The 26,060-nt window shown below is 47.8% G+C and overlaps 1 protein-coding gene across 4 annotated transcripts in view; it reads left to right on the forward strand.

Annotated features, from left to right (window-relative positions):
• The window catches only part of LOC142290493 (retinol dehydrogenase 7-like), an 81,777-nt gene that overhangs the window by 52,345 nt on the left and 3,372 nt on the right, over positions 1 to 26,060 (forward strand). For all 4 annotated transcript variants that reach the window (XM_075334458.1, XM_075334455.1, XM_075334457.1 and 1 more), the window contains 2 exons: positions 9,054 to 9,312; positions 13,840 to 14,006. In XM_075334458.1, coding sequence (XP_075190573.1) covers positions 9,054 to 9,312; positions 13,840 to 14,006 — 426 coding nt within the window. The remainder of the gene's footprint in view (positions 1 to 9,053; positions 9,313 to 13,839; positions 14,007 to 26,060) is intronic.

A 26,060-nucleotide genomic window follows, 5' to 3' on the forward strand; every position in this document is an offset into this window, starting at 1 on the left:
GAATCACTTCTCCTTATCTTAGTTCCTGTCCAAATTTATGAGTTCCTATTCTTCAAACTCTGCCCAACAGGTGGCTATGTTCGCTCACGCAGACTTCATTTGTGCATTTTCTGATGTGGGGAATCAAGTACTTCCTTACACATGCAAATCTGTAATTTTTAATTTGTAAATATGTGTAGTTACCCGAGTACAGTAACACGGGCCTCTGTTCGTTCTAGGTTCTTAACCCATTCACAACTTATGGTGTATATTTATGCCATGTTGTATACCTACTTTTGATGTAGGCTTACACGCCAAGCCCACATCTTTTCATGCACATGTCGGCTGTTCTGATCAGCCGACATATGCCTCTAACAGTAGTGGGTGGATCAGAGATGTCGATATCTGACAATGGGATTTATCATGATGCACTGCTGTGTACAGAACAAACGATTGTATGATTGCAGCTTCAAGTTCTCTCATGGGACTAATAAATACAATAAAAAGTGGAAAAGAAAAGTTTTTATGAATAACAAAAAAAAACACCACAAATTCAATTATCCCCCTTTTGTCCCACTAAAAATAAAACAATTAAAAAAAAATTGGTGTAATTAGTCCAATTTGTTAAAAAGCGTGATGAAAAAAACCTTGAAACTCAAAGTATTTTTGAGCGCCGCAACATTAGCCTAGGGCTCAAAAAATCAGCCACCACTTAGCCCCAGATCTCAAAAAGTAAATACATTATGGGTCTTGGGAAATGGCACCAAAAGCAATTTTTATTTTTTACAAATTTCTGTTTTTTTTTTCACTACTTATATTGTAAGAAAACTATACATGTTTGCTATCTACATACTCGTACTAACCTGCTTAATCATATTTCCAGGTTAGTTTTACCAAAGAGTAAACATGGTAAATGAAAAATCCCCCCCAAAAAATCATGGAATTGCACTTTTTTTGCAATTTTACAGCACTTGCAATTTATTTCCCATTTTCCAGTACACTATATAGGAAAAGGAGTGGTTTTAATCAAACGTACAACTTGTCCCACAAGAAAAGCTCTCACACTGCTATAATTATGGAAAAATATAAAAGTTATGTTTCTAGAAAGAAGGGGAGGGAAAAATGAAAGGACGAAAACGGAAAATGGGTGGTGAAGGGGTTAATGTAACATTTTCTTCCTATGCTTTAAAGGGCTTGTCCATTCTAAAGTGATAAGTCTGCAGTCACTTTATCTAACTGCAGACTCATGAATCCTCCCAGCGCACGCACTGTGTGCTGTGAGGATTCACTGGTTTCGGAGTGGGTGAGGGTGGTCATGTGACCACAATTGTGTGATATGTATGTTCCCAGCCAGAATCTGACTAGTGGGCACAGCCTCACTCAATACAAATGTATTGAGTGAGGCCATGCCCAGTGGACAGCCGTGCCTACTAATCGGACGTGCCCACTTCATTAACTTGTATAGAGCAAACCACTAGTCAGGTTCTTGCCAGGAACATGTGTAGCGCACAATTGCGTTCACAAGACCGCTGTTCTTGGCTCAGAAATCGTCGATTTCTCACAGCACACAGTGAGAGCACTGGGAGGATTCATAAGTCTGCTGTCATATAGAGTGACGGCAGACTTATCACTTTAGACTGGACAACCTCTTTTAATGGTTGTGAGATGAGTATTTGGCTATTATTTATCAATTTCATGAAACCCCCTTGACCTTTTAAACTTGGTCATACACTCAACTTTTTAAAATAAGGTCCCAGTAAATAACACCTTTAGTTTGGTAAGCAGTACATACTGTATTTTTCGAACTATAAAATAATGAGCCTTACCCTAAGACACACCCCAGTTGAGACAGCAGACAATAGGAACAACATTTTTCCTATTGATTAAAACTTGCCTAGCGTCTAAACAGGTGGAGGGGTAATTAGCGCTACTTTTAATATCATAGAGTAGAATAGGGAGATAATAAATCTATTGTCTCTCTGCAGTATGTATTATACACTTTCGCCAGCTCATTGTATAATAGGGGTCTCAAACTCTACTATGTATATGGAATGCACATAGAAAAAAAATTGAATTTGGGGGGCCGCATTCTTTGCAGGACATCTTCTAGTAATGAGCCCATTCTGGTCTTTATCTTGTAGTAATATCCCCCATCCTGTTCCCCTTCTTGTAGTAATGTCATCATACTGGTACATTTTTTGTAGTTATGTACCCATCCTGGTTCTCTTCTTCTAGCAATGTGCCCCAGCCTGGTCCTCATATTGTAGTAATGCCCCATTAGGTCCCCTTGTAGAAATGTGCCCATCCTTGTCCCCTTCTTTTACTAATGGGGGTCATCCTTGTCCCTTTCTTGCAGTATTTCCCCATTCTGGTCCCCTTCTTGTAGTAACATGCCATCCTTGTCCCCTTGTAGTAATGTGGCTATTCTTGTCCCCATTTTGTATTAATTTCCACCATCCTGGTCCTCTTCTTGCAGTAATGCGCTCATCCTGATTCAATTCTTGTAGTAGTGTTCCCATCCTGGTCCTCTTCTTGTAGTAATGAGCCCATCTTTGTCCCCTTCTTGTAGTAACCCCACATCCTGGTTCTCATCTTGTAGTAATGTCCCCCTTCTTTGACCACTTGTAGTAATGTGCTATCCTTATCTCCTTCTAATAGTAATGTCCCAATCTTGGTCCCCTTCTTGTAGTAATGTGCCCATCTTTGTCCTCTTCTTGTAGCAATGCCTCATCCTTGTTCTCATCTTGCAATAATGTCCCCTTATTGTGCCATTCTTCACATACACAGAATAAAAAGTTATTCTTCTGACCTGTCTTCCTTTCCATCGGTGTCCCTCTTCTACAGATGCAGTCTGCAGGCACCATAGGTCCCTTGACAATCGCGGCCCTGAATAGGGGACCGCGACCATCAACACATTGTTTCAGTTTAATGTTATGCTGGCACTGCACATAGATAAGCTCTCTGCACAGTTATACCAATGGCAATCGCCAGCCAATCCAAGGCCAGAATGTGACACCATATGCCAATGTCAGCTGCTGGCATCTGATTGTCCAACAGCTGCTATTGGCATAACGATGCAGAGAGCTTGTCTCTGCATGGCACTAGCAAAACATGCAACTGAAATAATGCACTGACGGTGGCGTATCCCTGCACTGATCCGCGATTGTCAAGGGGTCAACGTACCTGCAGGCCACAAGACGGAGCCTCAGGACTCCTGGTGTATAATCATGATATGCAGTGCTGCCTTATAATGAAGTTCAATACAGCAACCACTGCCTTACCTTTATAGCTGACAATCAATAATATCTATCCAATTATATGACATAAGGGACCTTGGATAGAGTTTGTCTAAGCAATATAATACCCTGTTACGTGCATATTGGGACTTTAATAGCTCACAGTTGTATAGCATATAATTAAATTGCTCAGCATGCAACAACTCTAAATACTGAGTATATGATGCCTTAATATTAATTTTAATTATTCTTAGCAGAAAAAACTTTCAAAAAATTCATTTTATATATACTCATCAAAAATATAAATGCAGCCATGAATTTCGGGCTTAGGGCCAGTTGATAATATACAGCTATCCCTAACCCCATTATTACCCAGTGAGTCACCCGTCACCAGGGCAGCTGGAAGAGTTGGATACAGTGCCAGAAGATGGCGCTTCTATGAAAGCACCATTTTCTGAGGTGGCTGCGGACTGTAATTCGCAGCGGGGGGGGTCCAGAAAGCTTGGGCCAACCTGTGCTGCGGATTCCAATCCCCAGCTGCCTAGTTGTACCTGGCTGGACACAAAAATTGGGCGAAGCCCACGTCATTTTTTTTTTAATTATTTAATGAAATTTGTGAAATAATTAAAAAAAAGGGCTTTCCTATATTTTTGGTTCCCAGCCGGGTACAAATAGGCAGCTGGGGGTTGGGGGCAGCCCGTAGCTGCCTGCTGCACCTGGCTAGCATACAAAAATATGGCAAAGCCCACGTCATTTTTTTGGGGGGCAAAAAACTCCTGCATACAGTCCTAAATGGAGTATGCTGAGCTTTGTAGTTCTACAGCTGCTGTCTGCTCTCCGGCATACACTAGTGAATGGAGCATGCTGAGCCTTGAAGTTCTGCTCCCTCTGTCTCTCCCTCCAGCATACACTCCTGGATACAGCATGCTGAGCCTTGTTTTTCTGCAGCTGCTGTCTGCTCTCCTGCATACACTAGTGGATGAAGTATGCTGAGCCTTGCAGTTCTGCTCCCCCTGCCTCTCCCTCCAGCATACAGTCCTGGATGGAGGATGCTGAGCCTTGTAGTTCTGCAGCTGCTGTTTGCTATCCTCCATACACTAGTGGATGAAGTATGCTGAGCCTTGTAGCTCTGCGCCCCCTGCCTCTCCCTCCAGCATACAGTCCTGGATGGAGGATGCTGAGCCTTGTAGTTCTGCAGCTGTGTGCTCTCCTACATACACTAGTGGAGAATGAAGAACATATTGAAGAAGGAAATGACATCAGACCTTTTTTTTTTCAACAATCTTTAAAAACGCATAAAAACGCAGTGACCAAAAACACAGCAAAACGCAGCCAAAAACGCAAAAAAAATGCATTTTTTATGCATTTTTTAAGATGCTGCATTTTTGTGCAGTTTTTGTGGGAAAAACGCACAAAAACACGGCGTCAAAAAAACGCAGTGTGTGAACTTACTCTAAGCGTTTCTATAACTATAAACGCAGCTATAAACGCAAGGGGTGGGTAGTACAATCACGTGTACAGGAAGAGGATTCCTTGTGTTGTTAAACATAGAAGAGTGGATCCTCCCGGTACCGCCACCCCTGCTTCCACCTCCCGTCCGGCGCCATGTCCAGACAGGAGGTGGAAACAGCTGCAAAATCAAAAGTGAACAGTAGAAAAAAAAATGTCATAATTACCTGTCTGCCGACTCCCGGGACACGTCCAATGGCTGCAGGACCTGGTGGTGATCAGCTGCTGTGGTCACCTGACAGCATCAGCTGATCGTATAAGTCCAGTGGTGAGGCCGGCTTTTTACCGCCCGGCCGGTTTAAACTATCAGCTGATGCTGTCAGGTGACCGCATCAGCTGATTACCACCGGGGACTGCAGCGATCGGATGGGAGTCTGCACAGAAGTGTGTAGTTTTTTTTTCTACTGATGCATCAGCTGATTGTATAAACGTCTTTTATACAATCAGCTGATGTGTCATGTGATTCAGGTCCTTGAACACCTGACACATCATTTGATCGCTTTGCCTTTCAGCAAACCGATCAAATGATATTGGATCCGGATTGGACATTGCGGGACCCTCGACCCAAGACTACAGCGGAGTGGGGGGGGGGTTATTTAGTTCAATAAAGATGGAGTCACTAATGGTATTGTGTTTTATTTCTAATAAAAATATTTTTCTGTGTGTTTTTTTTATCTTTACTAGAAATTCATGGTGGCCATGTCTATTTTGGCATGACACCATGAATTTCGGGCTTAGTACCATCTGAGAATACAAAGCTAGTATTAACACCTTTATTAACCAGCGAGCCACCGTCATCACGGCAGCTGGACGAGCTGGATAAAGTGCCTGGAAATGGCGCTAAAAAACAATGCGCCATTTCCAGGGGTGGCTGTGGGCTGCCAAAAATCTCATCCCCCAGCTGCCTAGCTTTACCTGACTGGCGATCAAAATACGGCGGTAGCCCACGCATTTTTTTTAACTATTTTTTTAAATAAAAAAAATTAATGGGCTTCCCTGTATTTTGATTGCCAGCCAAGGTAATGCCAGGCAGATAGGGGTGCCAACCCGTAGCTGTCTGCTTTATCTGCGCTGAGAATCAAAAATACCGCGGAGCGCAACGTCATTTTTTTTAATGAATTATTTTTACAGTACTGTGATGTCAGGCAATCAAAATACAGGGAAGCCCATTTTTTTTAGTTATTTAAATAAATAATTATAAAAAAAACCGTGGGCTCCCGCTGCATTTTTTGTATTGGTAGATAAGGGTAATCCAAGCAGCTACTGGCTGCTAATCCCCACTGCTTGGTGTTACCTTCACTGGCAATGGAAAATCCAGGGAAGCAAAAAAATTAAATAAAAAAAAGGGCTTCCCTGGATTTTCCGTTGCCAGTGAAGGTAACACCAAGCAGTGGGGTTAGCAGTCAGTAGCTGCTTGGGTTACCCTTAGCTAGCAATAGAAAATGCAGCAAGAGCCCAAGCATTTTTTTTAATGAATTTAAAAAACCAAAAAATTTACGTCGCCTTTGCCATATTTTTGTACGCTAGCCAGGTACAGCAGGCAGGTACGGCTGCCCCCTACCCCCAGCTGCCTATTTGTACCCAGCTGGGAACTAAAAATATAGGGAAGCCCTTTTTTTTAATTATTTCATGAATTTCATGAAATAATGAAAAAAAAACCTGACATGGGCTTCGCCCCATTTTTGTGTCCAGCCAGATACAACTAGGCAGCTGGGGATTGGAATCTGCAGCACAGGTTGGCCCAAGCTTTCTGGACCCCTCCACTGCAAATTGCAGTCCACAGCCGCCCCAGAACATGGCGCTTTCATAGAAGCGCCATCATCTGGCGCTGTATCCAACTTTTTCAACAGCCTTGATGCCAGGTGGCTCGCTGGGTAATAAGGGGTTAATAATAGCTTTGTTTTACTAGCTAGTATTAAGCCAGATATTCTTAATGTCAGGCAAGTTTGACCCGACCATTAAGAATCTCCAATAAAGGGTTAAAAAAAAAGACACCACGCAGAGGAAAGATACTTTAATAGAAATAAATACACAGACACACTTAGAGACTCCATGTTTATAACTCCCTCTCACGTCTCCACGATCCTGGTCTTCTGTCTTCTGTCTCCTTCAACCCATTCAGCTCTGCTACATCAGACAGCTCACGGGAGGAAAACGCTCCTCCTCCCCCATGCAGTCTAATCACTCAGTGAGTGAGCAGAGGCTGCGGGTTGTAACCGGTGACGTCACCGCTGCCACCATTGCAATAGTAACCTTACAAGCGGGTTACTATAGCAACGGTGATCTCCGATCACCTGTTTCTCGGTACTGCTATTCACCAGCTGTGGCATCCAGTTTCTGCATGTGGGCTGACTCTGTAAAGAGCGCCGACATGCAGGAATGGGGAGCTGACCATGTGCCAGAGCATCTAGCGGTACTTGCCGAGTATACTGAGTACGGAGATGCTCGGGCGAGCACCGCATACTGGTGAGATGCACTGACAGGACCTAGCATGACATCATAGTCATGTGACCAGTCTGAAGCCAATGAGATAATACACACGTGACTGGTCACATGGTATGACGTCACGGAAAGGTCCTATCATCAGTGCTGGTCACCGGGAGGACACAGCAATGATCGGAAGGAGAAGCAGAGGGAGACAGAGTCCGCAGGACGCGTCGCGGGACCTGTAAGTATAATGGAAATTTTTATTTTTAACTGTATGTGTATATGTATAATGTGTTTGTATGTGTTTGTGTTTGCCTGACACTGTTTTCAATGGGGTTCGCAGGTGTTCGTCGAACGTTAGACGAACACACCCGCCGTTCGACGAACCGAACTCAAACACTAGGGGGGTGGCTCATCTCTACCAGGGAGATGGAGACAGGAGTTAGCAGAGAAGGTTTAGCGACAGAGTATTCAGTGAAGTGGCTGCAGCTGAAGCATACAGGCAGGATCCAGCGCTAGGGCCTGTCTAGGAAAAGAGTAATCCTCCCGCCTACCAAAAACTCATCCTCAGATGGGCAGTGGAGTATCCTGAGACCAGTGGGACATCGGGGTACAAAGACCGCCAGTGCGACCCTGAACTAATCGGGAGCTGACAGGTGTCCGGGGGCCCAAGTGAGGTACAGCAGTCGCACAGAAATGATACCAGGGGAGCAAGTTTGCATATGACTTAGCTGCTCGAGGATAGTTCCCAGGGCGAGTGCCACAAACAGAGAAGTTTCCCTCAAGGCAGACCAGACACAACATGAGTGGTCCTAAGGGATTGAAGTACAGACGAATAGTGTGCTGCAATAAAAGGTTCCTGATTGTCTATCAAAGACGGACGTGTGCTTTATGTCCCTGTCTATGACTGTGATGACTAATGACTCATGCTCCCACGGGAGCACAGCACGGACATTGACATTATATGAAGTAGGGGGACATACTGCCAGCCACCACCTAACTCCTCTCTTCATGGGCATGCTAAATAAAAGAGGGATATTTGTGTTTTTGGGTGTTCCGGCATCACAGAGTCAGAGATCTCCACTGTCTATTGTGTTGCAATAAGGAAGCCAAACCAACTTTTGCTAACGGTTTTCTCTTTACTGACGGCCATACTGGTGAGCAGGAGGAAACATATTACATGCTCTTCCTTCCTTCTGATACAATACACCAGCTCCTTTCTGAGAGATACAGAGATAGCAATTTGTCCTCAGCTTTAGAACCAAGAAACAAGTATGGTGAAAGTTGTACCGCCTGCATCTTGCTGAAACAGGAGGCAACCCAGGTCTATATGTTACACTTTGAAACCCTGTGCCAGGACTTTCTATCATGAGCCTTTCCAAGGACCGCTCCTAGAGTGCCTTTCATCTTGTGTCCACAGCTGGGCAGATACTTTCTTCTGTAAGGTCCCCCATGAATGGCCGACACTGGACTCACTTTAGAAAGTCTTCTTACCCCCAGGTATCACCCACCTGTTAGAGTTGTTCTGCCGCCTCTGTACTGTTAGATTTTCACATCTGTCTTCGTTTTTCCTTCTCCAATGATCCCTCTGTGTTAATCACACATGGCCTCAACTTTCTCCCAACACTAATTCCAAGTCAACTAGGAACTGTCTTCTCACAGGTCTTTACCTCTCCTCCCACTAAAGGCCGGTCCCGAGTTAACCCTATGATGTCTGGCTAACAAAGACTCTGGCCTGGACGGAAACTAAATATATAAAATACTGAGATTATACACAATAAACAGTTGGTGTCTTCAGGGGATGTGACAGTCCATCCAACTATTTGGATAACGATAAATTACACTATGTAGACAAGTTATTTTTTATTAATCAGCTTATCAACTGTTTCTCCTATATTGCAGGGCTCTGGGGCTTGGTTAATAATGCGGGCTATGGCTTTGCTCTTGCTCCCAATGAATGGCAAACAAAGGAAGATTTCGTCAAGGTTCTGAATGTTAATTTGATTGGTATGGTGGATGTGACTTTACACCTACTGCCCCTTATAAGAAAAGCCCAAGGGCGTATTGTTAACGTATCTAGTAGTTTGGGAAGACTGTCCGCTGTTGGTGGTGGATATTGCATGTCAAAGTATGGTGTGCAGGCATTCTCTGACAGTTTAAGGTAAGTTTGTGTTTGATTGTGAAAAACGTCTACTTTTGGAAACATTGGGCGGATAAACACTATCAAAAATAGCCTGTATAATATTTATTTTTCCTAACCTTTGTCCTGTTTTTCTGTTTATATAATAGATGAAATAAGTATTGACCATGTCACCAATTTTTTAAATCAATATATTTCCAAAGATGCTATTGATCAAAGTCAAAATCAAAATAAGAGAAACCACATACAACTTTAAAAAAAATTAAATAATTTAAAAAAAATAGCGTGCAGTCGTCACCCCAATTTCGATACCCAGCCATGATAAAGCCTGACAGCTGGGGGCTGGTATTCTCAAGCTGAGGGGATCAATGCTTATTGGGCCCCTCCCTACCTACAAATAGCAGTCGTCCAAGGTTGCCGCATCATTAGACGCGACAATCCCAACACTTTACCCAACTCTTCCCGATTGCCCTAATGCGGTGGCAATCGGGGTAATAAGGGGTTAATCCCAGCTCACAGCTGTCACTAAGCCTTAGATTATTAATGGGGAGGGTCTATGAGAATCCCCCATTACTAATCTAAGTGACAGTAAATAAACACAAACACCGAAAAAATCCATTATTTGAAATAAAAGATAAAAAAGCACCTTCTTTCACCAATTTATTAACCCCTGCACACCCCTGAAGGTCCAACATAATCCACATGAGGTCATATGACGATAGCAGCTCAGCAACTTTTGAAACTACAGCTTGCAGCCAAAGAATATGACCGCCCACTGTAACTGCAGCCAGAGAATGAACCACGGCGATCAGCAGTGACATCACTCAGGTCACTCTGGTGCAGTGAGGCACACAGCGTGCATCACAGTTTTAGAATTCCAAGCTGTTCAAGTGGCAGAAGCAATTTCTGTGAGGTTTGGCACACATTTTTGAGACCATCACATGCACCAACAGAACAGAGTAGAAGTCTGACACATAGTGAATGACTGGAGAGGATGGTGCAGGAGTATCTAGAGCTCAATATCAATGTCATTTGGGGAAGGTTGGACCCTTTTGCATTTTTGTCTTCAAAAATGGAAGAGTGGCCTGAGCTCACCAGTCACACTTTGGAAGTTTTGGCCTGCCCGGCAGCTAGCGTTCTCTCAGAATGTGTCTTCGTGCTGCTGTTGGTTTATTGATGGATAAGCGCATCAGGCTGTCCACTGAAAGCATAGATTGCCTAACTTTAACTTAAAGATGAACAAGTTGTGGATGTCCAATGACTTTGCTACCCCAGTGCAGACTAAGCGATGCTGTACTTCCAGGGTTCAAGAAGCAAGAGGCCTATGCCTGTCAGTGATCTTGCGGTCTCTGGTGACAGTAGAAATGCTAGTTCAGACCTTGTTACAGGTCGGTCCCAAGCATCCATGTTGCTTTGTTGGACTATTTGTAGTCTGTGCCAATTGTTGACACTTTCCCTGTTCCTTGACCTTCATTTTTGGAAATGTGGATGCTCCAGGTAGGGTCTCCAAATTGTCTTTTGTCTGTAGTACCAGGTTCTGGAAGCAAGAGGCCTATGTCTGTCTGTCATCTTGATCTCTCTGTTGAAGGTAAAAATGTTGGTTCAGGCCTTGATACAGGGCTAGTCCCAACCATCAATATTGCTTTTTTGGACTATTTGTAGTGTGCCAATTGTTGCTGCTTCTTGCTCATCTCTAGTGCTCAATACTTTATTCCTGTGTCACATTTCATTATTACACATAGTTTATGGAAATCTATGGTTGATTTTTTTCGTTGTGTGGATTGGATAGACTTTTACTAACATTTGTTGAGAAATTTATGTCAATAGCACCTTTAGAAATGTATTTATTTAGAAAATTGGTGACGTGTTCAAAACTTATTTCACCTGTTATAGGTGTACAGCAGTCTTATGAGTATAATTTACTGGAGTTGAACAACTATGTAACTACATTCATTTATCCTACACTGACTTCAAGATGCAGCATGTGTAATAATAATAATAATAATAATAATAATAGCATATTCTCATCCAAAATTGTGTTTCTTTTTCTACTGGTTTCCTTACGGAAATATATCTGCATTCTCTACCAACTCCAAGACCTCACAGAACTGATTACCCTAACTAATTATTGTAAAATGATAAATCATTGTAGTGTAGTATATGATCTTAAGGCCCTGTCACACACAGAGATAAATCTGTGGCAGATCTGTGGCAGATCTGTGGCAGATCTGTGGTTGCAATAAAATTGTGGACAATCAGTGCCAGGTTTGTTGCTGTGTACAAATGGAACATTATGTCCATGATTTCATTGCAACCACAGATCTGCCAAAGATTTATCTCTGTGTGTGACGGGGCCTTTAGACTAATTTGATACTGCAATTGGGGCAGACAGTGCATCTGAATTGTGCTTCTCCCAATTCAAAATTTTTTTGTGACTTGTCTTGTTTTGATTTATAAAACAATTGAAAAACCTATAGAGGAGCATGTGACCAGACCTGTCCATCAACCATGTTTAATAGAAAAGTAGTTTTTCATGTGATGTATTCAATTGGATAAGGCTGATGGACACGCTCCTCCATCAGCAGCCATTTTACGGACTGGGGAGCTGTGCAGTCTGTGAGAAAAGCTGCACTAACGAGCAGGAGGAGGACCTGCCATTCTTATGGAATAAGTGCTACAAAATTACATCCACAACACATCTGTTAAACACAAGGTAATGTGGCCAACCCAGTTAATTCACTCTGTACAGAGCAATAAACTATGTAATACAGAGGCTATAGGAGGTCATCGATGCACATTTTTTTTTAGGAAACTCAATTGGAAAAATGATGTTAGCTCCAAATGCATGAATGTAAAGATAAAAAAAAATTGTCTTCAAAAAGTGGAGAACCCCTCTAACCTCCAACCACATTTCATAACCTTAATTAAGTTAATCCTGTCTCATCGATAAAAAGGCTGAGATGAGAACAAAGCTATACCAGCAAATGGTTTAAATTAAAGCAAACATCGTTCATACAATTTATATTAAAAAAGTTGTATTCCAATAAAATATCATTAAATAAATACTGCAGTCTTCCCCCCTGCATAGGTAACAATTTATTATTATTTATTATCTGGTTTTGGCTATTGTTGCGCCCCTGAGGCTCCAATCACTACAGAGTATTGCAGTTCATTTAAGCTGCAGTATTCGCCTCGGGTAAGGAGGGGGTTATTTACCGGTGTTCCACATTTACACCTTCCTTAAAGCATAGGAGCCTTCTCACTGGGGAGCTGGACTAGGGTAGGCAGGGGGTTGGCCAACACGAAGTTGGGACTGTCCTCGTCACTAGGACAACCACCTGGGGGGCAGGTTCTACTTGGGGTAGAAATAGAAGCAAACTCACACAATCATGAGGCAGTCTATCCGGGACATCAGTTCTGTGACACGACACCAGCACCACTTTCTTCTCTTCACGAGGTCTCCAGCTTTAAGCGGAGCGCTCAGCCCAGATTCCTCCCAGCAAGAAGGGCAACTCTGAGAAAGGACTTTCTTCTTCTTTCAAACACCGGTGACTTCTCCTAACTTATCCGGGGCCGATGGGGCCCATCACAGCGGGTGACGAGTACTACCTGGTGAGCGGCACAAAGAGTGAGTAAAGACATCTGGAACCGCAGCCACTGACTCAGACTATTATTACCGGCGCCGCCGCCCTGCGCCTCGGCACCAAAAGCCATCGTCATCACTACTCCCCACATCATCCCCGAGGCCCGCTCCACCTGTGGGGAGCGACACCATCTCTGTTGCTACTACCATCCACCCCAGAGAACAGCGACAGCAGCGGTGGCTAATCCCTGGCTGCGTACCACAGGTGGCGTCACGACATTTATCCTACTACTACCCCGACCATCTTCCCTCCTTATTGATGTACACCTCAGGGCACAAAGCCGGGCAGGCCACCGCAACAACCCAGATCATCACACCATCCCGGTGATGGGTAACTCAAGTACGGGATTCCCCGTGCCTGGCAACCCCTGCCCCCTGGGTGCTACACTATAGATTGCCTTTAATAACTAAGTGATAGAGCTGAAGAAAAATTTTGAAATTCAAATTTGGCAGAAGATTTTCAACAAATTTGATTTTGTAGTCAATTGTGTTGAAATTATGTGTCTAAACATTGGAAGTGAGATGTGAGAGAGACGGGCAAACTTCTGGTTCATTATAATCAGAGGTAGCTATGTAGCTCCATATTGACATTTGAACCCTTTTGTCAAGTCACTGCAGTTAATCCATATAATTTGCCCACTCTGAGCAGTTATTATACATTATGCTTGTCAGGGAACGTGAGACCAGTGGTATTTTGTAGGAGACCACGCAGTTGTTTTCTAACTGATACAGTGATACATTGTATAAAATTGTGACTGGTATTTTTGAGGAATTACCACTAATTAAATCCACATTTTATATATTGATTTCAGAAAATTTTACTCCAATTTGAATTGATTCTTCTGCCATTTTCTTTGACGCCCCATTACAAACAGTTTTAAAAATGTGTTTTTTTCCATTTACAGAAGAGAACTGCGTGAGTTTGGAGTAAAAGTCTCCATTATAGAACCAGGCGCTTTCCAGACACCTATGACTCTTTCAGTAGATGTTCATATAAATAACTTAAAGCGCCTTTGGGAAAATCTCCCCGAAGAAATTAAAGATAGCTACGGCAAGAAATACTATGAGCAATGTGAGTTAATGTCTACAGATCTCAATCAGTGTGTCAGAAATTCTGAGTTCCATCTCGGGTAAAGTTACAACCAGAAAATGAGTACTAAAGACACTGGGTTTGCATACTATATATTTTTTTACAGAAATAAATTATGAAATGCTTAAGGCTACTTTACATGCTGCGACATCGCTAGTGATCTCATTAGCGATGTGAAATTCTAGAGCGCAAGTGCGATCTTTCGAGATCGTACATAGGTCATTTTACGCATGTGCGATCTCGACAGGTCGCACTTGCGATCTAGAATTTCACATCGCTAATGAGATCGCTAGCGATGTCGCAGCATGTAAAGTAGCCTTTAGTCACACTTCATGGAAACCATAGCACTGAATGCAGCACTGTTTTCCCATCAATTGAACAGACAGATTAGGACTGGTTATAAACCAATGGATTTCATTCGCAATATTAGTAACATATGATGAATTCAGCAGTATGTTGTTGACACTACAATACAGAATGAACAGAGACATAACCTTCTTATATGGCTATCCTCCTAATCAGGGAAAAAGCCTCGATGCTCCATTGTGCTTTTGACCAATCTTCACTTTTAGGGCCATTGGTAATTCTAGTCTTTTATTTGTAAGATTAGGGTAGACTGCAGTGAAGATGAGAGCTTTCTTCATGTTTTGTTTTGGTCGTATATAGTCTTGGGGAATAAATACTATTTAGCTAGTGTTTCTCACCCCTATTTGCTATACATTTTGCAGCCATCTTCTTCCTTCTGCATGCAGTCTGTCTGGAAATCCTTTTGAGATCCAACAAAACAAGATAAGAGAACTAATTCTGTACATACAGGAGGATAAAGGAGATATGATAATACAAATCAACATATTACACAGCTTAAAATATTGTATAAAACAGATATTTACTTAGTATTGACAAAATCCTGGACTGTTCCACAGGTTGCAAATGAGGTTCATAGTTTATAATATTTGTGAGATGGTGGCATCCCCATTTTCATCCTCCATTACTACACTCTTCAAAGTGCAAGTGTGGTGCCCTGGACTAACCAGGTAGCCACAGGTAACACACACACACACACACGGACAGTTACATTAGTCAGACACAAAACCCTTGTTGCCTCCCTCCAGGGTCTGATGTCCACACCAGGTGGAACGGAGCCAGGCGGTTGGCCCCACCCACCGAAGAGTTCACAGACCTGGAGGTGGGAAAAGTGACAGTTGAGTTTGGGAGTTTGAAGTGAGAGGAGTAACACTTGAGGTGTCTGGGTAGGAGCCCAGGCATGGACAGAAAGGTTGGCAGACGGTGGTGGCCGTCTGCAGGAGTGGTGGATCAACGCGGAACCGTAAGACCGGGGTCGGGCGGTGGCCCGCCGGTACCGAACCGGGGAGCGAAGTGAAGCTAGCACACACAGGCAGGGCCATCGGAACCCGACTAGGCTTGGAGCTGCTGTTAACAGTCAAATCCGAGAGTGACAGGAACCTCAGGGGTTTCCTAACTACCCAAGTCCCGTCAGAAGGCAACCGTCCACACCGTGAGGGTATACAGCCACCGCCACAGGCTAGAGACCCAAGGGCCAGCGCCTGCAGGCAAAACGGGCTCCTCCGGCATCCATACACCAGGGAGCGGACTACCGTTGGGAACCCATCGTAGTCAAGACAGTACACCAAGGTGCAGGGAAAGACAGCCACCATCACCTGTCCGGGGAGAGACACTGCAGCCGGCTGCGGGACCCGTCCATCCAGCCGTTTGGTTTACCGGAGACTTTGTGCATCTCTTGCTGAGTGAGTACACCCGTGCCATCCGGCACCGCGCCACGCTGTCCCTGAAACCCTGCACCTCAATGACCCTGCCTCCCTGTCACACCACCGGGCCCCGGGACCATCAACCCCTACCCACGGAGGGGGAAAACAACATCCCAGCTGCTCCCTACCATCGCTCCCGGGATCCCCGTCACCAGCAGCGGTGGTGCCCACCTTCACCACAACCCATGGGTGGCGTCACGGACTAAATCCCCAAACTAACCACCCCCTTTTCACTCACGGGCGAGGAGCGCCGCTCGAGTCCCCGGATCCGGCCCACCGCTCGAGCCACCGAGCAGCAGCAGCAGCGCCGGACCCGAGCGTTAGCGAGCGCAGCTCCCCGCTGCCCGCGACACAAGCACCAAAACACCGAGAGAAAACTACATCGTGGGTCTTCCGCAGTTATGGCCACGTCTACATTGACTTTTGTGGATAATACAGCTGTCAAGATTTAGAAAACAGTAGGAGACTGATTATATCACATAAAAGTTGATCCCAGAATTGGGCAATGCACCTGACAGGCTATTTCTGCATACTGTACAGTAAATGAAATACATTTATAGGAGAAGAGAGCATATTATTTTTTTTTGCAGAAAAAGTGATAATCCTGCCAAACAATTTAGGAGGAGGTTTTTTTTAATTTGGAATGTTTTTCTTGTTTGTTACAAAGCGTTAAAGAAAATACAGGAAAACCTTTTATAATATCTGTCTTAATGTACCGCCCCAGCAGCAGTCGAACCGCTCGGTTCCGGGTGTCGCTACTCGTGGTCGAGGGTCTCTGGACCCGGGGGCTCAGGGTCACTCTAAATTGTGATGGGGGTTATTTACAGGGGAGTTAGAGAGTTTGTGACGCCACCCGTGGTGTGCGGTAATAGGGAGTACCGCCGCTTCCGTTGGGAGTACCCAGGGTGATGGAATGGGGGCAGCAAGATGACGTTACCCTCCACGGGTAGGAAAAAGGCCCCGGGACTCTGGATGGTGGGATGGATTGCATGGGGAGCGAAGGCTCGCTGGTAGCAGGGGCTGATCAGGTACTCACTCAGAAGGAAAGCAGACGCTGACAACGTGGTAAACCAATATCCCGCGACCGGCTCTCCGACTCCTCCGGGTCCAGACCACCATCTGCAACCCAATCTACTTCTCCTCTGGGAGCTCCAACTCCCAGTTTCCTTGAGCTCCTCACTGCCCGAGGACTACCACTGAACTGACTCGTCACCTCCCACCTCCCTGCCTGACCCCTAGGTGGGTGGCCCTATTCCAGCTTAGCAGCCCATTGGTGTGCCTAACAGGGTGTGGTGCGAGGTGTGATTAGGATTTTTAGATGCTGATGGAGGTAGTGCTGCAAGTTGGGAACCCAGAACCATAGGGGGTTGAGTCCTGCACTGAGAGATAAACAGCGTGCAGTACCCTGTGATGACCTGACTAGTCCAGGGGTGTCACATTAACCTTTAAAATTAAAGGGGTTGACCAGGACAAAACTGGACTATCTATCCATAGGATAAACCTTAGATGAATTGTAGTACTGAGCAGTGGACAATAAACAGTTTATAGAGCTGTGGTGTCTTGCTTTATACACTGTAAACCAGGGCCAGATCAAGATTTTTGTTCCCCATACATACACAGATAGACACATACACAAACGTGTACACATACAGGCATATGTGACGCCCTGGCAGGGCCAGGTGGTCACACAGTAGGTCCCTGCACAACACTGTCCCTCACAGGGTTACATACAGCCGACCTGAAACTCTAGCCACCCCGCTCAGGGCAAAACAGGCACACCAGTGGGCCGGATCAGGTGGATGGGAAACGCCCACCTAAGGGTCTAGACAGCCCGGAGCGGGAAAACAGGGGAGTTGAGTTATCACAGTTCTGTTGTAGAGTTCAAGTTGAGAGTAGTGGAAGCTGGGGCAAGGTGTAGCTCCAGCAGGAGGAGGAGCTCAAGTTGACAGGTGCCGAAGTTGGAGTCCTGGTGCCTTGGCTAGGTGGCAGACGGTGGTCTCTGTCAGCAGGTGACGGGAAGACGTCAGCCGGAGATCCAAGGTGGACCGGGACAGGGTTGGAGCCCGCCGGTACCGACACCGGAGAACCGACCCGGAAACCGTGCAAAGAGGGGGTACTTGGACCCTGAAGCCAGGACCGGAACCAACGGCCTAGCTAATTAACCAATTGAGGGCAGGATTTTAGGTCCTGTCCCAACCAAAGTCCCAAAAGCAGACAACCACCAACAGAGAGGGATAGGGCATCCTCCAGGGCCCAGTAGATCCCACAGGTCAGCACCAGCGGGCACGGCTCCTCAGGTACACAAAACACCGGGAGCGGACTCTTGGGTTCCACACCAAGAAGTCTACACAAACACAAAAGCAGTGCAGAGGAAAGAGACGGCAACCACCAGCCCGGGTGGGGGACCCAAGTATGACCGGCCATGGCAGCCGGCCACCAGCACCTTTGGTTTACCAAAAGACTCATGTGATTTATTGACTGTGACTAACCAAACATCCCCTGGTACGTCTGAGCGTTCAGGCCCCTGCCACCGCCATCCATTGCACCAAACCACAGGGCCCCGGGGCAACCATCTCTACTCACGGAGGGTTTAACATCCAGCTGCCATCACATCTCCCCCGGGTATCCCACAACAGCTGCAGTGGTGTGACACTTCATCACACACCGTGGGTGGCGTCACGAACCGAGTACGGCCAAGCCCGTACAACTACGTTTTCTCCTTTTTCATTTGGCGTGTCCCCGTGACCCTCGGGTCCAGAGGATCCCTCGAGCAACACAGCGGGTCTGGACCCGAGCAGCTCGGTTGCTACAGGCGTGGGGGCAGCACACATACATACATGTACATATTTGAATACAAAGTCACAAAAGTACAAACGTACCTGTACCGCCCCCGTAGAAGCAGCCAAGCTGCACAGATCCGGGTTCGCTGTGGCTCGAGGCTCTGTTCTCCTCAGGTGAATTGTCGAGTTGCCAGAAGCTACTCCCAGACCCTCGGTCCATGTACCCCATCGTGCCTTCGGTCCCGGACCGGTTATAGGGCTAGGCTGCCGGCCATACTCCTCAACAGGTCCGAGCACCTCGCTACAATCCCCTGTGACCGGGGGTCTGACTCCTCTAGGCCCAGACCACCGTCTGCAACCCAGGCAGTTACTTCAGGAGTCACCACTCCCGACTTCCTCTGAGCTCCTCTCAGCTTGAGGGCTACTTCCAACTCCTCCACTCACAGACAGACTCGACTCTACACTCCTCACCTCCCCTCCTTGACACCCCAGATGGGTAACTCTATTCCACTCAAGCCGTCCACTGGTGTGTCTGGTGGGTGTGGTGCAGGGTGTCTCTAGGATTTGATGTGCTGTTGGAGGCAACACAACTTAAGTAGAGACCCAGAACCAAGAGGGAGGTGGAATACTGCACGGAAGGGCAGCTTATGCAGTACCCTGTGATGACCTGATAGTCCAGGGGCGTCACATTCCCCCTTGGTTAAACGTAGCTCATCCCCAATCTACAGGACAACCAGAGATTTATTTGTATAACTGTAAAAAAGAGAAAACATTTTATTTACAAGATTTTCATCCCACATTAGGGAGGCACATTCCTTAAACGTTACTAAACAGTTAGAGTTCATCATTTCAACTATGGAACGCTACCGGTTATGTTAGTAGTGGAGGCTCAGCCTCTTCCTGCAACAGTCCACTCCCAACGTCCTGGATCCCATCAACCCGCCACCCAAACAACCTGACCCACTGCATTCCTATCCGTGGGTCCGTGACCAGGTTAAGGTCCCGGGTGTTGCAAAGGCGTCTCTGGTAGGCACAGGAGGTGCGACTATATACAATACACAAGTCTGTGTTGGCCACAACCAGTCCCATGGCCATGGTCCATTTTTACTACTACTATATATAGATAACCACAGTCCTTGCACCTTGTGCAAACATTATATTAACTTTTCTCAATCTGGTAAAATTCTCTGTTGATTAAAACGCAGTATGATTATTCAGTATTTTTTTTTCTTTTTTATAAAACATTACTATTTCCTATGGTACAAGAAAAACAACAAACTATTGAAAATAATAAAAAAAAACACAGATCCTCACTCTAACTTTTTTAATTTTAAATGGCCGGGTCCCATATCCATGCTTCCTTGCGGCTACGTACCACAGACGCCGGCACAAACTCTTCTTCCATCATGACTTGCTTGATCACATCTAGGGCATACCAGCCCCGCTCTCCACAATGCCGGGTATATGTGACCATATCCTCTGGCTCCAGATTCTGCCCCAGGGTGTCCCCTGGGGAGGTGCTGTGCCACATCCTGCCGGGACACAAACACCCAAGCTGTGAGGCCCGCTTCCCGGATGAAACCCCATCCCTGGTCGGGGTCAAAACGATCGACCAGGCTGCGGCACCGCGGCCCCCGGACTCGGAAAGTGTCATTCCTCACCTGATCCTTCTCTTGGTGAGTACGGGCGGCAACCTCTCGTCGTCGCCGGTCTCGTGTTGTCATCTCTTGGTATATCTTTTGCTGGTTTCGTTCCCAGTAGGGGACGTCAGCGTACGGCCTTGGCTCCCTGGCTGGCATGGGTTTTAACTGTACTCCTGCGGCCCCAACAGCTGCTGGGATGCCACGCGGTGGCGGAGCTGGTGACTCTTCATGCTCCATCGCTACTTCGTGAGGGAAGACCGACTGCTCCGCAGCCAGGGGTGCAGAGTCAGGGTGCTCTGTCTCTATGTATGGGCCCGGTGATGCGGCCAAATCTGGTCGGGCCGGTGTCTGGGTGACCGCTGTCGTGACCTGGTCAGGTGATGGGACCGGAAGCTCCACAGCTGGTTCTTCATAGATTGGGGCTGAAGGTTCCGCTGCTGGGGTTGGAATGGGCAGCTCGGTGTCCGCCGAGGACGGGGGTGGTGGTGGTAAGGTGGTTGACGTAAGCGGGAGCGGACCGGATCCCACAGCCGCATCAGCCGGATTAGTGAAATCAACTGGGACTGGGTATCCGCTTACCCGCTCTTCACGTGGGATTTCGATCTCACGGGCTCGCACTGCCACTGCCAGGCTTCTCATCTCTTCCCTGCACTGGTCTAGTATGAAGAGAAATTGCATCCGCATTCTCCTGCAGAGCTGCTCCGTTTCTTGTTTGATCCAGGTCGCGGTCCCGGGAGCAGCACGCTCCGGTGACCAGTCTCGCGCAGTCGCAGTCTTTCCTCTGCGGGGTCCAGGAACGTTATGGCAGAGTCCTGGCGTCCCTGCTTTTCTTCCGCTGTTACATTCTGTCAGCCCCCTCGGTTTTCGCCCTCCACTCACTTCTCTGCTGTGGCCCTCTGAGAACTTCCGGTTCCGGGTTGACTCTCAGGACAAAGGGCGGGGCTTCGGCTTCGTCCACTTTGGGTAGAGAAGACGGCGTTTTGGCACCAAAAGATGGCGGAAGATGGCGGGAAACGGGACTCTTGACTCGCGGTTTGGATTTTCAAGGCGCACGTCACCCAGGTGAGTGGGTCCTGCTTGAATCCTGTTCATGACGCCAAGTTTTTCGAGGTGTACCGCCCCCGTGGAAGCAGCCGAGCTGCTCGGATCCGGGTTAGCTGTGCCTCGAAGGTCTCCGGACCTGGGGGTTATGCGGCCACTCGAATGAAAAGGGGGGTATTTACAGGGGTGATATAGTTCATGACGCCACCCGTGGTGTGTGGTAATGTGGAGTACCATCCCTGCCGTTGGGAGTACCCGGGGATGATGGAGTGGGGGCAGCAAGGTGTTGTAACCCTCCACGGGTTGGAGGGGTGCCCCGAGACTCGGTGCCGTGAGGATGCAGGGGTCACTCTCGTACTCACTCAGTTCATAGGCAGACACTGACAACCGGGTAAACCAAGTCTCTGGGTACTGCTGCGGCTGAAGGGAGCTCGTCTGGGTCTCGTCCCCAAGTGGTGCTGCCTGGTGATCCGTGACCTGTCTGCTGGCACTTAGTTTGACTTCAACTTGATGGCCCGGTAGCATGGAACTAGCCGGACCCTGCTCCCTACTATGGCTAAGTATGGGAGCTAGCTCTCAGGGCTCACGCTTGGGATTTTCTGGACCAGTTTGATTGGAAAGTTTTATCCCTCTCATTGCGCTAATGCCCCGATTCTGGAGCGGGTGGGAATGGATCATAAAGGCTCTGTTCTCCTCAGGTGAATTGTCGGGTTGCCTGAAGCTACTCGACGACCTAGGGTCCATGTACCCCATCGTGCCATCGGTCCCGGACTGGTGATAGGGCTAGGCTGCTGGCCGTCCTCATCGACAGGTTCGAGCACCTCACTACAATCCCCTGCGACCAAGGGTCCGACTCCTCTAGGCCCAGACCACCGTCTGCAACCCAGGCAGTTACTTCAGGAGTCACCACTCCCGACTTCCTCTGAGCTCCTCTCAGCTCGAGGGCTACTTCCAACTCCTTCTCCACTCACAGACAGACTCGACTCTCTACACTCCTCACTTCCCCTCCCTGACCCCCCAGATAGGTGACTCTATTCAACTCAAGCCGTCCACTTGTGTGTCAGGTGGGTGTGGCGCTGGGTGTCTCTAGGATTTGATTTGCTGTTGGAGGCAACACCACTTAAGTACGGACCCAGAACCAAGAGGGAGGCGGAATATTGCATGGAAGGGCAGCTTGTGCAGTACCCTGTGATGACCTGATAGTCCAGGGGTGTCACATACAGACATATACACAGTCATAGATACTGAGATACATAGAAATACACATCATACATTCACACACAATTTAGAGATATTTTTAACATGGGAAAGCTGGCAGCAAACCTCACTCACCTCCCCCACTTGTCTCCCATCCAGCTTCTCCTGGCAGTGCAGGCCACATTGCTTTATTAATGTCACTTTTACAAATATGTCCACGCATTGTGCAGAAGTCTGCTAGCAGTGACACTGCTAGGTTGGCACTGCACCTTAAATTCTGTTTGTGTGCCAGCCTGGCAGCGTCACTTCTAGCAGACACAACTGCACAGTGCACACTGAGACTGTTGTATGTACATTACAGGAGACGTGCAGTCTACAACATCACAAGAGGGGCTGAAGGCAAATACACCACAGGGTAGGCTTGGGGCGTAGACATCACTGGGGGCAAAGACTGCACATATTACTGGGGGGCATACTGTGGGGGCATACACATTGCTGGGGGGCATACAAATTAATGGGGGGAATACACAGTACTGGGGGGCATACACATTAATGGGGGGGTCATGCATATTAAACGGGGGCATAGACGTTATTGGGAGGCATACAGCACTAGGGGGCATACAAATTATTGGGAGGGAATACAGCACTGGGGGCCTACATGTTACTGGGGGCATAGAAATTACTGGGGACATGCACATTTCTGAAGAGGTCAAACAGTACTAGGGAGGCATACACATTACTAGAGCAGCATACAGCACTGGGTGGGCATACAGGTTACTGAGAGCATATGTAGCGCCCCACGAGGCAGGTGTTTTAACCTACTTGTCACCGGGCCGGGGGTGCAGATCCTCTGCGTCGTCATGGGGTGGCTTGGCCCAGTTCCGTTGCCCCGAGGCATACAGGAAGGGAAGGATGGCCGGTAGACGGGAGGAAGGAATGGAGGATGGGGGAGGTAGTGAAGGTTAGGAAAGTCTTTTTAGGAAGATCATGACGCCACTTGTGGTACGTGGCTAGGTATGCAGCCACTGCTGCAGGGTCTCTCACCGGGGCAGATGTTGGGTGCAGCCGGGATGGTGTCGTTCCTCACAGGCAGAGCGGGATTACTCCAGGGAGGATGACTGAGGATGGGGTGGTGGTAGTCCCTGTTGGTGCCGCGGCGCTGGTCGACGACGCCAGTAAAGGAGAGGTAGAGACAGGAGCTGCAGTTCCAGGTCTTTTTACTCACAGGAAGTGTGATGCTCTGGACTAGCCAGGTAGTCACAGACACAACATCATACACCTCCCTTCCCTGGACAGGTCACACCAGTCAAACATTAAATCCTTGTTGCCACCCTCCAGGGTTGATGTCCACACCAGGTGGGGAGGAGCCAGGCGGTTGACCCTGCCCACTCGAGCCACTAAGGAGAAGGTACCGGACTCGAGCGTGCTCTCCCTGAGCAGCCCCCCTCGGCGGAGGACTGGCCCCCGCTCGCGACAACTTGGCGTCACGAACAGGATTGAACCAGTCTACTTACCGGTAGACGTGTGCCTTGTGATCCTCGTCAGCGGCGTCCCGCTGAAAAATCTGAAGACCCGCCATTTTGGGCGCGAAGATTTCCCGCTCGAGTCGTCTTCCCAAGCAGTAAATCCGCGAAAGGTGAAGCCCCGCCCCCAAGAAGGTGAAGTGCTGTAGATAAAACAAGGGGGACGGGAGGAAGATGTCCGCACCTGCCGGAGCTGGCGGCTGCTGATGCTGCAGGAGAAGAAAAGAAAAGATGTCGGCGTTCTAGGACGGGAGCGGCCCGGCCTTTGGGGACTGCGGTCCGGTTGAATTTCCCGCTGGGACCGCTGCCTGGTTGGAGCGGGAGCTAGGTCGGTTCTGCGTGAAAGCGAGGGTGCAGAGTCTGCAGCAGTTACTTGATTGGAGGGCAGAGGTCCGCAGACTGGTTGCCGTGGTGTGGGCTCGTGAGCAGGGGGCCGCCACAGTCGTGCAGCACCGGGATCAGGCCACGCAGACTCCCGAACCGGCCCTGATCGTGTGGGAGTCGGGACCCGGCCGCGCCGCAGCTGGTAGGCCTGAGATGGTGCAGCTGATGGAGAAAGAGGTCCCAAGTGTGCTGCCCCCGTCACCGTTCCCGTTAATGGCCTACAGCCCCGGAACCCGCTGCACCTGGATGGGGAGCCCGACCGATCATCAGACTGTCGGCCAGTCCTTTCCTCTGCGGTGGTAGATTAACTTGTTCACCCCCCAACATTTATTAAGGAATCTATTTCCTTACCCACACCTCGCTGATCTATTCCTTTCTTGTATGTTCTACATCACTTTTTGTATTGTCTTTTATCATCAATAAAAATTTCATATTTTTTGTACTTGTGCTTTATCTCCTTGTCCTCCTTTTCTGACATGTATACTGGAGTTGGCACCACTCCCGAGGGATATAACCTTGTTATTCACTCGGTGTATTAGCTATGGCCAAATTTATGTTTCTATCATACACCCCTTCCCTGGACAGGTCACACCAGTCAAACATTAAATCCTTGCTGCCACCCTCCAGGGTTGATGTCCACACCAGGTGGGGCGGAGCCAGGTGGTTGGCCCCGCCCACCGAGGAGTTCACAGCCTGGAGGCGGGAGAAACCCGGAGCCTCGGTGGGTGCCATCAAGGGTCGGAGCCCCTGGTGGAGGACGGCAGGGAGTTAGAGGAGCAAGGACAGTTCTATAAGTGGAGCCAAGTTGACCGTACCCGCATCGCAGGCAGTGAAGACGGGGTCTTTATGGACAGTGCCATCGTAAGCAAGCGTGGCATTGGTGACCCGTGCTGCCCTGTGATGGACAGGGGAAAGTGGCTGGAAGAGGCTGCATCGTCAGTGGAGTTTCAACAGTGTTTGTGGTAGCCCGTTGGCTGCTGAAGCACCCGTCCCCACGGGCACTGATGTTGTCCCTGTTGTCCCCACTCCCAAATAACAAGGCCGAGAACTTGCAGGCCACCCAAAAGCTATTGAGTTTGTAAATATTCTGCCTCAATTGCCCTTCCCGCCACTGCCAGCCTCCGGAGAGGCTGGTTGGAGGAAGGACCCGCAGCAGAGCAGGCTGGGGTCCGGTCACCACCAGGACAGGTGACCATCCTCCGGGTCAGGGGTCCCCTTGGACGTGGGGCCCCTGAGTGACTGACGGCTGCAAAACACCGTACCCGTTCCCGCTTGGGTAGCCTGGACCAGGTTCCTGTTTCCGGACTGGGGAAAAGGGGTTCTGCCCATTTCTTAGGGGCAGCATCAAGGTCTAGGTTGCTTGGGTGGGAAAGCGGAAGGACATGGACCCGTTCCCTGTTGTTAATAAAGATGTTTCCATTTGTAACGGTTTAAGAATGTGCCTCCCATAAGGGAAGAAATAAAAAAAGATGCTTAATGTTCTCATATTTTGTTCACGTTGTTTTTATATCTTTACAGAAAAATAAAACCGGTGGTGGACGGGCAGCCCGTGGACGGTCTGCATTAATCCAAGGGGGAATGTGACGCCCTGGACTAGCCAGGTAGTCACAGACACAACATCATACACCCCCCTTTCCTGGACAGGTCACACCAGTCAAACATTAAATCCTTGTTGGTTGCC

The sequence above is a fragment of the Anomaloglossus baeobatrachus genome, chromosome 2 (genome assembly GCF_048569485.1).
Source record: "Anomaloglossus baeobatrachus isolate aAnoBae1 chromosome 2, aAnoBae1.hap1, whole genome shotgun sequence".
NCBI classification, from domain to species: domain Eukaryota; kingdom Metazoa; phylum Chordata; class Amphibia; order Anura; family Aromobatidae; genus Anomaloglossus; species Anomaloglossus baeobatrachus.